General features: G+C 35.5%; 2 protein-coding genes across 2 annotated transcripts; both read left to right on the top strand.

Annotated features, from left to right (window-relative positions):
- Positions 1-5,756: 5,756 nt before the first annotated feature.
- Positions 5,757-6,440, top strand: LOC143574754 (uncharacterized). Its single transcript, XM_077059295.1, has one exon. The coding sequence runs from the start codon at positions 5,843-5,845 to the stop codon at positions 6,290-6,292; it is 450 nt and encodes a 149-aa protein (XP_076915410.1). The 5' UTR covers positions 5,757-5,842; the 3' UTR covers positions 6,293-6,440.
- A 2,980-nt stretch (positions 6,441-9,420) lies between these two features.
- LOC143574744 (uncharacterized) lies at positions 9,421-9,906 on the top strand. Its single transcript, XM_077059287.1, has one exon. The coding sequence runs from the start codon at positions 9,421-9,423 to the stop codon at positions 9,904-9,906; it is 486 nt and encodes a 161-aa protein (XP_076915402.1).
- Positions 9,907-17,523: the final 7,617 nt, after the last annotated feature.

The following is a 17,523-nucleotide window of genomic DNA, read 5'->3' as shown; positions in this document are numbered from 1 at the left end:
ATGTTCTTTATCGCATTGAAAAACTTGAATATTTGTTTTAAATTGATCATTAACATTCGCCCGAAAAGTACAAAAACTTTTAAACACATGATTTTCCATGTACAAACAAGAAATGAGAAATCATCCAAAAACATAGCATGACTAACAATAGGATATGCCCAAACATAAGAGTGAACGAGTTCAAATACATGACTAGTTTTGGCGGTAGACGAATATAGAGTAAGACAAGAATGTATATCAACTAATTTCGTAGCATCTCACAACCAAGTAGAGTCTCAGGAGGATGAGAATAGAACAATCATTCTCTATATTTTATAAGATGGAGAAATTATTACAAGACTTATGGTTTTGAAGTCTGGTTTTATAATGTTAATTGATTAAATATACACTGTGAATCAACAGACGTAGTCTATCCGCGTGTAGGCATGAGTTAAAACAAGATAAATGACACAAAGTGATAAATCTAGCTTTGTAAAAGTCTGAAAGTGATGTAAATTGAACGAGGCAAGTCCTTACTAGCAAATAACTAGAGATAGCTAGAGGTGCACAAATCGGGTTTTCCTAATACCCGATTTCGGATATGACCTGGTATTGGCCATACCTGGGTCGGGTTCTGGTCCGAGTATTGTCTTTAAAAACCATACCCTATGCAGTCGGAATAGAACCGGTATTCTAAACCCAGGTATTTAAATACTCTATTTCTGAGTATTGAAAAAACCCTATAATCAGGTATTTTTTTGGAATAGATTGAGTTTTTGAGAGTGCTACACTTTTTTGAGGTATTTTTCTTGTATTTTTCATGTTCGGGTATTTGGAAAAACCCGATTTTGAGTATTGATAAAACTGGAATGTTGGTATTGGAAAAATCCAATTCCGTTTTTGGGGTATTACCGGGTACAAATCGGGTCCGGTTCCGGGTACGGGTTTTTGTAGAGAAACGCATACCCTATCCATACCCTGTAGGTAGGTCGGGTACGGGTTCGGTAGTAAAAACCCGGGTATAAAAAACCCGTTCTTTTTTTCGGGGTCCGGTTCCGGGTTCGGGTGTTTTTTTACCTCTACGTATAACTATATAATAAGTGCTAGAGGTACACAAATCGGGTTTTTCAAAATACCCGGGTTCGGGTATGACCGGGTATTGGAAAATCGGGTATTGATAATACCCGGGTCAGGTTCGGGTCCGGGTATTGTCTCTAAAAATCATACTCTATGCATCGGGTTCGGGTCGGGTATAGAACCGGGTATTTTAAAACCGGGTATTTGAATATCCTATTTTTTTTGGTATAGCTTGGATTTTTTTTAAGGGGTTACAATTTTTAGGGCTATTTTTGGGTGTTTGTCAGGTATTTTTTTCGGGTAATTTCGGGTATAGATTGAGTATTTGAAAAACCCGGTTTCGGGTATGGAACCAGTTCCGGGTTTCGAGTATTACTGGGCATAAATCAGGTCTGGTTCCGGGTACGGGTTTTGGTACTAAAATGCATACCCTATCCGTACCCTACGCGTTCAAGTATTAAAAGAACCTGTTCTGGGTATTTTTTCAGGTCCGGTTCCGAGTTTGGGTTTTTTTGTGCACCTCTAATAAGTGCCATTTAAGCCCCCTTCTATTGATCAGTTTCTATAGATAGATCCATTTTTACACATTTTAGGCCCATTATTCTTAATCCATTCTATCGGCCCATTTAATAAACACCTATAAATCTATAATTCTATACACACTTGGTACCAAATTAGACCGCGTAATAAATTTGAGTCATTAAACTTAAACCCATTAAGTTTTTCTTTTCTTTTAACGATTCCAATGAAAAAAAATAGTGTAAAAGGTGAGATCGGTGTCAACAATTTTCTGAGGTGAGATTATTATCGATCAATCTTAATAAAGTGGGATTAATAAATCTAATGTTCCTATAAAATATACATGCTTAGATTATGTGCATAAAAACAATTAAATGAATTTTTTTTTGGTTTTGCATCGTTTAGCTATACATGTGTAGGTTAATATACATACACGGTCATGCAAAATTATTTCACCGTATTTTTTCTTTATTTTCAAAAGAGAGGATAATATACATTACTAAAAATTTTTATTCCCTTTTTAAGATTAGGAAAATTAAAATATATAGTGTTGTAAATAAATATCACTCCATATTCAACATACTATTAGGTCATAGGCAACATGGCACATGATCATAAGGGAGACATGACAAATAGAAATTGTTTGCTGATCTCATATCGAACTTGTTCATATCCTTGAAATTAAATTAAACAAAAAAAGAAAAGAAAATAAAAACTTAACCTGCATTTGTCTTTTAATGTACTGGTAAACCATAAGTAGTTGTTGACTGTTGTCATCCGGCTGCCTCATCCATTCTTCCCTACAAGACCAACTGTTTTTAAGAGACGGCGTGGTTGCTAAGGATGGTGGATGAGTTTGAATCAAGTGTTGGTAATCCTAGTCTCATACCCGACCCGATACCCATTGGTTATCAGGTATCCATGTTAGTTTGTTATGTTTGTGCATAAGATGAGACTCATGGTATACTTTCCTACAAATTTAAAGCTCAAGCAAAGCATATTCCATCCTGATCCGGTCTAATCATAAAACCGGATTCTAATCTAGTTCATGACCGATAGTTATTCGAACTGCTTATGGTAACGGTTATTAATCCAATTAGCCTAGCTGGTTGGGTAATGCTAAAAACATACCAATATGCCAAAGTGACGAAACCGATGTTTGCCAAAGTGACGGAAAAGATATACACCGAGACATTTTTAACGAGTAAAATTGAAGAAAGAGACGTATACCATAGTGATGAAAATGATATATACCAAGTCCTTTAAAAGTAGCATTCATGATAAACATTATTGTTATTAATGAAAGTGAATATTATGTAATATATATAAGTATCATGCTAGAAACACTATGTATTACGCAAATTGAATATATAAAATATCAAATAAATGATTTTTTTTTTATTTTGAAAGTTGTAAATTTGTATATTACGAATGCATGAAATGTGAAATAAGATAAACAAAAAGGTAGATAGAGCTATTAGAATTATGGTACGTGACAATGTATACTTAGTTATATATTTGGTACTAGATTAAAAACTGTTTATTACATATGTTATATAGCAAAATTTTTAAATATTTTTTTAAAATATTTATTTTAAATAACATTTCATATATTTTTAAAAATGTTTTATAAAAAAAAATTAAAGAACTTATGTGCTAATCATATTATTCACCAAGGTTATTGAAAATCTGAAATCATTAATGAGATATGCCACCCGTTTTTATTTATTAGATTTATTATTTAATGAAAGAAAGATAGATGGATGGTTTGTTTCTCGTTAACCTTTTATTTAGACTCTTAAGTTGTTTTGGATGTTGACCTAACTTAAGCACACAACTACTATTTATGCTTCTATACAAATATTAGTTTACTGACTGAATGATAACTATTTTCTATTTTAATACACCTTAAAGAATTGTGTTAGTAACTCAGTATACCATTCGTTGCACGGTAGAAATCTGTTTATTTAATGAAAAATCTATTTATGTTGAGAGTCACGTGGTTAAAAAGATATATCTTTAAAAAATGCTGACGGATCTTGAACACATAATATGGGTGGACCGAAAGAGCTTAAACAATAATTTGGATGTGCTAGACTTAATACATATAAATATTTTTTTTTATTTTTTTAGAAAATTACACTACTAAGCAAAAGGTTGGGTGGACTGTGGCTCGGTCAGGCCCACACAAAGATCCGCCCTTGTTTAGAAAGAATAACTTGTAGGTAACGACACCTATCTTATTATACTTTTATCTCAACTCTTGACCAATGAGATACGAGAAATGTAAACGGTTATGGTATTAGTAACTAAGCGCTCCCAAAGGATGCACGTGATTGATTAAATACCCACACGGTAAAACACATTTTTTCTAAGTAGATACATCATGTGAAACTCTTTTCGACCATGGAACTCTTGTTGACAACCACATTCGAACACGATCCCACAATTGGGTTGGTCCATTACCTTTTTCGTGTAATCCATTTTTCATCATAACTAAAACTCGAGCGGATTCATGTCATGTGACACTCTTGGAAACACGGATCCCATACAAGTTAAACTTAATGTCATTAGCCTTTTAGTTGGTCTTCCCCAACACTATTGTGATTTTAACTTTCAAAACTACTCGAAGGCTCGAATCCACTCTTATACCACTCTCAAGAAAATAGTCTTTTCCCTATCAACGTTGGAAAGGTTGGGTATAACCCAATTGATGAGTAGTGGAGTACCATTATCTTGTTTAACATAATACAATCAAGATTGTCGTTAATCTCTCTTTTCCCGCAAATTACTTCATTTTACTTAGGAAGTTAGAGATTGGTCCACATTAATCATTCTCGTTTATGGTAATGGGTTACTGGTTTTGTCCCACATGAACTCTAGCTTAGGGGAGTGGGTTTAACTCCCGATATGCGTGGTTAACAAAGAAACGATACATTTAAACAATTAAACGTATTTTCAAACATATACAATCTTTAAATATCACCTCATTAGGTATTAGGATAACTCTTTTTTTCTGTTTTTTCTTAAATTATAAAACTTTTTGGATGGACATATATGTTTAAACCATTTTAAAACTAAAAAAAAGTAACTAAAATGATAAAAACCATAAAAATGTTGGCATTCCAAGATACATTGAATGATAGGGACAGTTGTTAGTTGTCTTTTGTACCTACTTGCCCTAACTCCTTAAATTTATGACTTCATTTCCCCACCAATATTTTGTGATTTGTTTACACATTTACCCTTTCTTAGCCAATTTTACACACACATTAAACAATAGTCAGAGCTCAGTAGAGTTGGGTAAATCCGTAAAGATGTGTTATTTGTATTAATCATATTGTGATGTTTCATGGGGATATAAGTTATTGAATTTAATGTTACTAAATAATGTTACTACTTTGCTTTAATCTAGAACATAATTTGTTTTGCTAATAAAGTTCTTGTCTTATTTTAAGACTGTATAGTGGGAGACAAAATAATAGTTTTTTTGGCGATTTTGATGTGGAAAACACCGCCCCATGGGCGATGAGTGGGGGGGGTGGCCATATAGATTTATCGTGGGGTTTGAGTTAAAAAATAATTTAATAATAATAAGACCGTTGGGGGGAGGGGGGGGGGGCGATTTTTGATGTGAAACACCACTACATCCCTAAAATGAAAATAGTCTATCTGCTGGTGTGACGTCACGTGTCAAGAATCCCTCCAATTTTATAACCCTTCATTACACTAGTAAAGAGGTATCGGCACATCTACCTATGCCAATATTCACATGAATCTTGACTCTTGAGGATGAGATTTTTTAATGTATCATTATTTGAAAAACTATTACTTCCGTTTTAGGAGGTTGTGGGTTCCCGAATTAATTCAACTCTGGTTTTTTTCTAGGTAGGTGGACCGAGTCATCGCGTTCTATTTTTCATAAATAATGATGATTTATTTACTAGGATAATTTGGGTGTCTGGACATTTGCAGTTAGAAAATATTTATTGGTGTGTTTCTTCTGGACGTGCCATATAATGATGACATTAAAGTCTTTCATGAGATATACATTAAATTTTTTTACACCAACATATATATTTTAGATAATCCTAAAAATAGAAAACCAGAAAATGGCATATTAGTAATTTTCACATGAGTCAAGACCAAATATATATCTAACATACTATATAAGTAGCCTAACGGCTTAACTCCCTCAACATCAACCATTCATCCAATCCACAAGAACAATACAAAATCCATACTCAAATCAAACCCAAAAAAAAAAATGTCGCTTGTGACACAAGCAATCAGGGAAAGTGCATCAGAAATTTACCATGGTGATGCAATTTGTCAAGAAAAAACAAAGACTTTATTAACAGAAATGGGACTACCCAATGGTCTTTTGCCTTTAGAAGACATTGTGGAATGTGGTTATGTCCAAGACACCGGTTTTGTGTGGCTTATACAAAAGAAAGAAAGGAAGCATAAGTTTGAGAAGATCGGGAAGCTTACATCGTATGCAACGGAGGTAACCGCGGTCATAGAGAAGTTCAAGATCAAGAAACTCACGGGTGTGAAGTCTAAGGAGCTTTTGATGTGGATCACACTGAGTGAGATCACTGTTGACAATCCATGCACCGGAAAGATCAATTTCAAGGCCACTTCTGGCCTGTACAGGACCTTTCCGGTGTCAGCTTTTCAACTTGATGATGCGAAGAAGATGTTGGAGGTGTGAGTGTGACTAAGGATGCAAAAGAAGTAGAGGAGGGTGCCCAAGTGAAGGAGGTTTGAGCATGTAATGAAGTTTTTATATAATTAATATATGGCAAGGAAGTACTATTTAATCATCACTTTCATTTTATGATGTTGTACCATCGTATCTTAATTATCAATAAGACAATAATTAAAGATCTAAGACCATCATCCATGCAGAATATGCAAATGCATGGCACCTCATCTACTATACTATTTCTCTTTCCTTCCACACATTCTCTTTCATCACTTTTTCTCTCATTATCTCTCACAACATCCTAAATGCATGCACTTAGCCAAGGATTTTTCAACACTCTTTCTCTTGTCTCTCTCCTCTAACTCACCATCGATGTCACAAGTGCATGCTAAATGCATTGCATTGGGTTTGGTTTAATGTTTCATGACTTTTGTTTCCTTAATATTCGGGCCCCCATGGGCGTATCCACATACAAAGAAAGGGAATCATGGGCCGTCATTGCCGGCCCATTAAACCGATTTCTTTAACTAATAAGAATATCGTTTATAAATTTGCTTAATATCCTGAATCGGTTGAGTGAACATCAAAATCGTAAATGAGGTCATGTTAGATGCATTTAATTAGGCATCTAGAGGGCATCAAGTGATATGGGAAAAGTTATTAGCACAACTAGGATATGCCCGTGTAATATACGGGTGGTTAAAAAAATATAACAAAAAAGTTAAAATTTAATAATATACGTAATAGCATACCTTGCCGTCTCAAAAGCATATTAAAATATATTTATATATCTAAAAATATGTTTAATAAAACATATTTTTATCTTATGGATCCATAATAACATACCTCATGAAAGAATGATTTTGTTTTAATAGTTTAAATAAGTAGATTAAATTAAATAGCTTATTGGGTGTAAATTATAATTTTAAAAATTGTTGAGGTGGAATCCTATGTGGATAGCTTAATTAAAGGTCATGTGAAAACCATATATTACTTTAATATAGTAGTTAGATGATTTGTAACTGTCGAAACTCTGAATAGACTTACCTACAATAAGGATAAGTTAGATAATTGTTGGCGTCGACAATCATAAAAAATCCTAATCACAAATACATAATGTTTTATTTACGAAAATAAAGATGCCATGATTTTTAGCTATAACAAATTAACTTCGCACCTATAAACTTATACACTAAGACGGTAAGCACAATCAATATATACATTAGGTGTATCATGCATCTCAATTTTAAGAACGATGACACCCCAAGATCATGGGATGGGGTTCACACGTGAAAACTACTACATAGGCGTCACATAATTTTCATATTGCTTTCACACCTAACTACATATGGGGACGTAAACCGTGGTTTCACTTTCTACTGGTGTAAAAATTGTTACGTCAATATTTTTCTTAACAAAATTCATACTTTATAAAAAATAATACTAATAAATGTAACTGAAATATAGGATTTTTATTAATAATTAAAAACATTATATACTAAAATATAATTATAACGACAATAAAAATTAAGATAAAGCGCTACAACTCTATTGGTTTAAAGCCGCATACAAGACCAGAAGAATTATGAAATGGTTTAAAGCTGTATACGAAAACAAGAAATACTGTGTAATCATACTTCTTTTTTTTTAAAAAAAAATTAAAGAGCACAAGTTATTACCAAAAAATAAATTGAGTTGCTTAATTAATTCTAATACAGTCCTGAGAATTTGGTCCAATGGTTAGTTGCTCAGTGGAGACGCATGTTCGATTCTCAAACAAGCCATTTCTATGGGCATATGGGTGAATGCACGAATCAGGGCTTTGAACCCAAGTTCAAACCCGGTATGGGGCGAGGGTTTACGGATTCCATCCTGTTCTCATGCATTAGGGGGTACGGTATCACGGCGATCGAGAAGCTTGAACATAGCCCCCAAAAAGATGTGTTTACATGTGAGATCATCTTCCGTTAAAAATTTTTAGTTAATTCTAATACACCATAAACGCTTTGATTTAGCAATTGACATTTCATATTAACTACATGAAACTCAAAGCAACCAATTAATGAAGAATTTAGGTTGGCATATACTTCTTTTGGCTGGTAAGTCGATAACAGCATCAATAACTGAATCCCGTAAAACTCTTATACTATGTGTTGTAGTTTGAAGCTCAGCCTCGAATTCATCCTCTAATATTGTGTCACATGGTGCTGGCTTGACAAGAACTAGTTACTGGATAAAGCCCATGCTAAAGCCTTTTAAGCCTGTTGTGGTTCAGATGACCGGAGGCTTCTACGAGTTTTTTTTTTATTTTACTTTTTTTGGTTTTGAAAATGTAAAATAATAACATAACTAAAAGATAAATTTTATAATAAAAGATAAAAAGTTATTTACTAGTTTTATAAAACAACAACCCAAATAATATAAATTATAATAAACATAATATATGAAAAAAAAAATAAAAAGAAGAAAAAACTAATAAAGCCCAAACCTAAAGTCCAGCATGCTAAAAAGCCTTCTTCTTCTTCACACCCCCTTCCAAACAAAAAAGCCCACAAAAAATTAAGTTAAGTTACAGCCGGACCCCTTCTTCTCCGCATTTTTTTTGAACGGCCAACTAATTATCCAAATGGACTACTAACTAAATTCATCACATCATAATACACTCGTCTTTTGATCCGAGAAAAACCATCATCTAAGACCAACGCCCATAAACACTTGCCCGAAGGCACGACAGTGTACATCTAATCCCAAACACCCATTCTTGTTGTTCTAAAAAAAAAACAAATAAATTTGAGTCCAACTATCATCTCCTCCAGTCGCGGTCGCTAGCCCCCTCAAGTTTCATCGTTCGTGCCCCAACTCCTTACTTGACATTGTGGTGTACAAGATAAGTGTGACAAGGACTAGCCGCTAGCACCCTTGTTCGCTGACCACAACAGATAGTCTTAAGTCTTAAAAGTCTTAAATGATGTGCTTTTTATTTAATCGTCTATAAATGGAAGCTACAAGAAGTTGGAAATGGCATTTAGGTAATTATCACAAGAAAGAAAACCAATTACGTATCTACTAAATTATATAAGCACCCAATTGTCCATAATTAGAAGCCATTATTAGCTATTAAAACCAAAGTCAAAATGTCTCTTGTGACACAAGAAGTTAGGGCAAGTGCAACACACATTTACCATGGTGATGCAATTTGTCAAGAAAAATCCAAGCTTCTTCTAAGAGAAATGGGACTGCCCATAGGTCTCCTCACTTTAAAAGACATTGTGGAATTTGGGTACGTCAAAGACACTGGTTTTGTGTGGCTTAGGCAAAAGAAACCGAACAAAAGCTTAAATGAGAAGATTGGAAAACTTGCATTGAATGCAACCGAAGTAACTTGTTTCATAGAAAAGTTCCAGATCAAGAAACTAATGGGTGTTAAAGGTAAGGAGCTAATGATGTGGATTCCAATAAGCGGGGTTAGTGTTGACAATCCGTCTACTGGAAAAATCACTTTTAAGCATAGTTCTGGCATAGGTAGATCTTTTCCGGTGTCTGCTTTTGAAATTGATGATGTGGAGAAAGATTTTGGAGGTGTGAATGTTGCTAAAGATGTTGGAGTTAAAGAGGTTTGAACAAGTGTTTACATTTCAAAAAATAGCAATGTGGTGATCTTTCATTGATGAGTTTCACTTTATGTTGTAGCATTTTATCAATAATTGCTCAACTACGTTGTTATCGTCCTATAGTTCAAATATAACACACTTTCACTACTTTGTATAAAATAATAATCACTAAAAGTATTTAATTTTTAAGTTGTGTAGACGTGAAAAATGATCTTATTTTGATTGTTCATCCGTGATATATATGTTGTAAACACTTGCTAACCTTGTCTCCGAGAATGATAAAAAAAATTAGGGCTCGTGCGAGACAAATTTTGGGCCTCCTCACAATATAAACTCATCAGTTATTGATCAAAAAACCATAGTACGAATGCAATTTTGTTGTAAAATAACCAAAACAAAAGTAGTGTATCAAAATGATCGAACTTACTTAACCGAACTTTGAGGCTCTCCTAGCGTTTTGGGAAGCAAAGCTATTGATCAAGTCTTTACAATCCTTACCTTCTAATATTTTGTTTTCAATAGATATCATTGCCAATTCGTTAAGTCTTTCTTGGAGCATTTTTGATTAAAATAAGTCTTCGACAACTTCAATTTTGAAAGCTTCATTATGTCGATGCCTCCGTTACTGGAATTGTCAAAAGCACTTTATATGAAATTAGAAAATTTGATAGGTTAAACAAAAGCTAATATTGCTATAGACAAATTCCTCTTAGGCAAACACAACTCACTTTCCCTCAAAAAAAAAGTTTATAAACAAAAAAAGTAATAATAAAAATCTACAAAGAATTGGTCAGTTTAAATTTGGAAGAAATCCAACTCAACGAGTGTCAGAATTTTCATCCCAAAAACCCATTTTATTTCTAAAGTTAAAGAAGAAATTAGATGTAAATCATACTTTTGTGTCAAATGTATAACATAAACGATTTTGCAAGCATTGAAATCATACCTTCGAGTTCGACTAAAACAATGTCTAAAATCCATATTCGATTTTGCAAGCATAAAATTTGGTCAAACTCATCGACTGACACAAATGAATAGAAATCATGCTATCGATTCGGTGGCCTAGTGATTATCTCTAATCGCTAAACCCCTTGACCCTTGTCTGATCTATAATCGATGATTGAATTATCGTTTGCATAGTTTTCATAATTTTTTCCTTGCATATCTATAACAAAAATATTAAAACCTTTTGAGCCCCTTTAAAGTTTTGGGCATCATGCCATTGCATGACCGTACAACCCCAAAACCGAACCCGTGACGTAACCCATTTAGACCCGTTTTAAGTTAGCATATGTTAATCTCTCTAGCCGTTTTGACATGTTGACTTGTAACAGCCCAACTACAGCCGCACCATAATATTGTCCGCTTTGGCCGGGACGTACCACCATCGCCTCACGGATTTGCTTTTGGTTGCGCAGGTGAAGACTTCCCAGGAGGTCAACCATCCTGATACTACTTCCACCAAAGCACGCTTCACTGTGGAGTTCTCCTCTCATCCACTACCATTAAGCGCCCAAAATGCGTTATGATGGGGAATGTATCCACCTCCTTATAAAGAAGGCTTAGTTCTTGTCACACCCCGACTTAGGGCCTAGGCGTGACACCTGTAGTTGGTACCTATTTTGAAAATATATCAGAGTTGCAGGTTATTAGCGGAAGTCTTTGGTTATAATAAAATATTAATTTATTTTGAAAATCTCTTGAATAATAAATATTCAAGTATTTGATTTACAAACCTTTGTTTATTCTTGTTTACAATATTTTATTTATTAAAAACTGAGCCATCTCTATCTGCGAGCATCTATCTCCAAGAGTGAACTTGCTTTCCTGTAATGAGGGAAAAAATACGTCAGCCATATGCTGGTGAATCGTTGACTCTGAAAACATTTAACTGACAAGATAGTTTTGGAACAAACTCAGCATAAACGTCTCTTATTTCTGGGAACTTGCGCCACTGCCATACACCCACAATTATGGTTCTCCAATAACTGATGCTCATTGGAGAACTTTCGTTATGTCTGTTAGCCTGCGGCCACGTAGCCTTGATTGATAGGTTAACAGATATGTTTGGATCCAGACACATGTGTACTCGGTCTGAGTTGCTTTTATTATCTACCTTGTAACTTAGGGATCACGTAATCCCTTAAAATGTAGAGATCACGTAATCTCATATTTGACTGACTGTTTAAGATAAACAACCCGTTTATCTGACTGTAAAAGGTTTAACGTATTCACCTGTGATTGTGATTGTCTTTTCTGAATGATGTGGTGATCTCGTTTGAAAACCCTTGTGAATGAATGATTGATCTATGTAATAACATAAGTTTATATAAATACTCGGATCGTCTCTTGATCTAGCTACAGACCTTTAGTCTGGTTTTGATAGCTTTAAACCTTGACTAATCATTTGTTTGAATAAATTATTTAGACTCATAATCTTTTCATTTGTTTACAAATCATGTGTTGAGTTTATTCTTCATGAAGAAACATCAATTGATAGGTTTCTTCGTCAAGAAGAAACATTGAATTGACTATAACCCTGGTATGTAAAATCTTACATTTCTTAGTTGTGAAGAAACAACTATATCTGCTTGTATGTAAAAGCTTATGTTTCTTAATCATGAAGAAACATTATTTTAACTATAACCTTTGCATGTATAAAGCTATTATAAACATAATCATGATCAAGGTTTTGGGCTATACCCCTGACTATGGTCTAAGCCATATAATATAATAATAAAATAATATTTAGGCAGAACCCATACCTTATGCGGTATTTGGAGTTTATATGCCTAAGTTTGTACGGGCAGCGCTTCTACTTCTATCGCGTATCGAGGCTCAAATCGTCGGAACTTCGGGGCTTGGAACGCACTACGAGATCGGCACGCTTCTCGATGCTAAGTGTGTGTGAGTGGTGGTGTTTTGGTGTGAGAATGGAAGTGTCGTGAGCCTCCCCCTTTATAGCCGATTTTGGGAACCATCGTGTAGCGCGATGGTCCTTTCTACTGGGGCATCGTGTAGCGCGATGTCAGGTTTTGACGTGTGGCATGCTGACTCAGCCCTTGTGTCTGCCACGTGTCCCCCGTTGCGACACGTGTCTGGTGACTCATGCAACTCCATCGCGTAGCGCGTTGGTGATCTTTCTGGGCTCATCGCGTAGCGCGATGGGTCCTGAAATCCGATTTTCAACTTTTGGTCCCTCATCTTTGATAACTTGTCATTTCTTGATCTTACTTCCATTTCCAAAAATACTAAAGCGGCCCTTATGCGGCTCACGGCGATGCGAGCGTGTGAAGTGCGCCATCAAAACGCCACATTACGCCTATCGCCCGAGTCCGAGTCCGTGCGCTTCGGGTGCTTCGCACCCTCTGTCACACCCCGACCAATGAAGGCGGAAACGTCGAGGCGCGACATGACTGCTCATTGCACAATGATACTATAAAGTTACAATATTTAAACAACTCATTTAAATCCATATCATCATAAATAACACAACAATTGTTCATACAAAATGCCAAATAGATAGATAAACAAATAACCTGTTCTTTTATTTTCTAATATCCTAAAGCCAAGATAATAAGTTTCTTCAAGTAATCCAATCAAGCTAACATCAAACCTGTAACATTGCATAAAATAGAGTTTGTCAACACGAAGGTTGGTGAGCAATTTTCATAGTTTTGGACAATAATTATATAGTATGAAATCCACAACTAGTATATGAAAACAATAAATAATAACAACAATTTAGATAATAAAACCGTCAATAAGAATACATTGACGACACCTTTCTATATGGGGATACCATATATACTCGGAATTACGTATGATCATACTTTGATGAGGCTACCCGCCTTAGCATTCAAGAGGCTACTCGCCTTAGCATTCAAGAATTTGCACATAACCATGTAAGGCATATAACACCAAATCGAGCATTTATTTAAGTAAACATATACAATACGTGTTGTGGTTTAAGACTCAATTATAAATCATTTGAATTTGAATAAGTATGCAATGCCACCCCCAAAACGAAAGATGGAAAACGGGGGATGAAAAAGTACTCACATTAACAAGTAACTTGAAAGATAGTGTCGTGAATAATCGGAGATATCGGTTTAACGAGCAAGACCTATATTAAACGGGTCTTGTGTTAGTAGGTAGTCTTGGAAGGGTTTAAAATAAAATACATGACAAATAAAGTAAATAAATAAAGTTTAGGATTGAAAATGTAAATATTTGAGAAATTAAAGAAACGAGTTTTGTAAAATAAGTTTACTCGAAACCGGGTCTCGGTATTCTATTCATTAGTTTTTTTCTTTTTTTACTCAACCTATGTTAAGTAATAATGTGGGTTAAAATGCGATATTGCAAAACCCTTGGTTATAAGAATACCCAAAACGAGGTTTAAACGAGTGTTCGGGTTTGTCGGTTCGAGACTTGATAATTGACCAAGCTCACAGTTAACTTCCCAAAATAATAAATGTTATGAGATAACTCAATAAAATCAAAATAGACTTAACCAAGTATGTAGTTCTATTGTGAAGAACCTTAACGTTCGTTAAGCGAGTATACGACCTTATCGGTTCAAACTTGTTATAAGATCAAGTTGGTTACCGACATGCCAAGTATGTTTAGAAACTAACTAAAATTGATTTAAAATATAATCTTGAAGAAAAATATGAGTTTTGGTGGCTAAAAACACACTTGTGTGTCTTAAGCGAGTGAACTCGGTTTAGTTCGGTTTTTGGTTCGGTCCTTGACTCGGAATAAGACCGAGGATGGTTACCAAATACCCAATTACCATGGAACTTGTAAAATAACTTATAAATAATAATACTCAAGTTTTACGTTCAAAAAGTTAACAATAAAGCTTTTAAACAAAAGTTTGGTTTTTGGTTCGGTCCTTGACTCGGAATAAGACCGAGGATGGTTATCACATACCCAATTACCATGGAACTTGTAAAATAACTTATAAATAATAATACTCAAGTTTTACATTCAAAAAGTTAACAATAATGCTTTTAAACAAAAGTTCGGTTTTTGGTTCGGTTCTCAACTCGGGATGAAACCGAGGCTAGTCACCACATACCCAATACCATAGAACTTGACAAATATGAACAATAAACTAAAATATGTAGATGTTAAGCAAGTATAACAAGTTATATGGTTAGATTTGTTAAATATATAAACAAGGACTACAAAGTCCTCCATGTAACCTTGCCTTACTAGCCCGACATTTCAACCGGCCGAGACCGGAGAAATGAAAGACCGAAGGTAAACAAGGAGTGTATATTATATATATGTTGTAACATCAAGCTTTAAGTATTGAGAGTTAGTTAAAATGAAATATTAGCTTATGAAGAACAACCTTAGAATTCAAGAATTTGAGAGAGAAATGAAGAAATGAGCAAGCACAAATGAAGAAGATGAGTGTGTATATATAGAGTAAGTTGAATGGGTCTTTCATAAAGGGTGTTTCATGAAAATGGGTTGGTTATAGACCCAAGAAGCACAAACTACAAATGTGTCCTTCAAGTCTCCATTTTGGTAGTTTTAGTCCCTGAAGTTCGTTTTGAGCGTTTTCGAGAAATTTTAAGAACCGAAAAGGGTGTTTTTTTATCCAACAACTATAAAACAAATATTTAACATACAATTCATCATTTTGATAATATCGAAAGGTTCGGGATACAAAACGGGTCGGGTTTACATTAAGAATACAAATATAAAATAACCTGAAATTGACAAATGTCACACCCTCCGCTAGGACTATGGAGAGTGGTTAGCCACATTAAAACATTCCTATGGAAACTTGCTTCCTTATAAAGAGCTTCCATTTCTTTGTTTGTTTCCATGTGTGATGAAAATTCCATTCCTTATTTATTCCCATGGAATTCTTCCCTTTTTTCTTTCATCTATCCATGTGGGATGGATTTTCCTACTTTCTTAAACATAAGATGCTTAATTTTTTCCTTATCTCATTTTTCCCATTACTTGATTTTGAGATTATTTTAATCCTCCAACTTTCAAAGTTGACATTTTTAGTCCCAAATAAATATGGATTTTTCTAGGATGTTACAGTTCTCCTCCCCAACTGATATGGGATGTCACAATCCACCCCCCCTTAGGAGTCTAGCATCCTCGCGGGACCTGGCACCACCGGTCCGGCCCTGACTCTGATACCATCTGTAACAGTCCAGCTACCGCCGCACCATAATATTGTCCGCTTTGGCCGGGACGTACCACCATCGCCTCACGGATTTGCTTTTGGTTGCGCAGGTGAAGACTTCCCAGGAGGTAACCCATCCTGATACTACTTCCACCAGAGCACGCTTAACTGTGGAGTTCTCCTCTCATCCACTACCATTAAGAGCCCAAAATGCGTTATGATGGGGAAGGTATCCACCTCCTTATAAAGAAGGCTTAGTTCTCCTCCCCAACCGTTGTGGGATGTCACAATCCACCCCCATTAGGAGTCCAGCGTCCTCGCGGGACCTGGCACCACCAGTCCGGCCCTGGTTCTGATACCATCTGTAACAGTCCAGCTACCGCGACACCATAATATTTTCTGCTTTGGCCGAGACGTACCACCATCGCCTCACGGATTTGCTTTTGGTTGTGCAGGCGAAGACTTCTCAGGAGGTCACCCATCCTGATACTACTTCCACCAGAGCACACATAACTATAGAGTTTTCCTCTCATCCACTACCATTAAGCACCCAAAACGTGTTATAATGGGGAAGGTATCCACCTCTTTATAAAGAAGGCTTAGTTCTCCTCCCCAACCGATGTGGGATGTCACATGACTACTTTGTGTAGTCCCAAATTGACTCCTTAACTAACGGAGATGACTCAAACAAACTCGTATACAATATACATTTGCCAAAATAAAGAAAGGCTCATATTGTTACTTGTTTTCGTATTTTCATATCTTAAAACTTTAACAAGGCTTGTATATGGTTTGTCAGTTAAGATCAGCTTTAGAACACCTCCAACTCAGCTTGAAACTAGCTCGAGTCAAAAATCAACTTGTTGGTGGATTTTGAGTTAAAGATTATCTTAAGCAAATATTCATTAAATAAAATCTGCTTTGTCGTAGAAAAAAACGTACTAGGGCATTTAATAAACTTAGCTTAATAAACCTTAGTCTTAAGAGCCTGCCTAACTAATAAAAAGCCCAACCTAGTGACCCACCTTCCCAACAACCTAACCTAAAATGTTCACTAAGGTGTTGTTTGTTTTTTTTAAAAATGTCTGCGTAGGTTCTTTTGTTTGCGGCGCGCAGACCATGCGCGGACATTGTCATCTGCTGACTGTTTGTTTTTTCGAAAACATATCATTAAAAAAGTCTGCATGGACTCTTTTTGGTGTAGATTTGGCTCATCAACTTCTAAGATACTATAAGATCGGCAGAGGGTTAAACACTACCACCTACCAACACCCACTACCACCACCGCCAACCATCCACCACGACCGTCGCCACAGTCTTCAACCACCACAACCCACCATTCGCCACCACCATCGTCTAGCACCACAGTCCATCACCACAACCCACCGTCCACCACCACCACCTATCACCACCGTCTACCACCTACCACCACCACTATCACCGTCCAGCACTCCTACGACTCA

Source organism: Bidens hawaiensis, unplaced genomic scaffold (assembly GCF_021521415.1).
Source record: "Bidens hawaiensis isolate Kalapana, Puna unplaced genomic scaffold, B.hawaiensis_p1.1 tig00027096_1, whole genome shotgun sequence".
Classification (NCBI taxonomy): domain Eukaryota; kingdom Viridiplantae; phylum Streptophyta; class Magnoliopsida; order Asterales; family Asteraceae; genus Bidens; species Bidens hawaiensis.
This window is presented reverse-complemented; position numbering and strand designations above follow the sequence as displayed.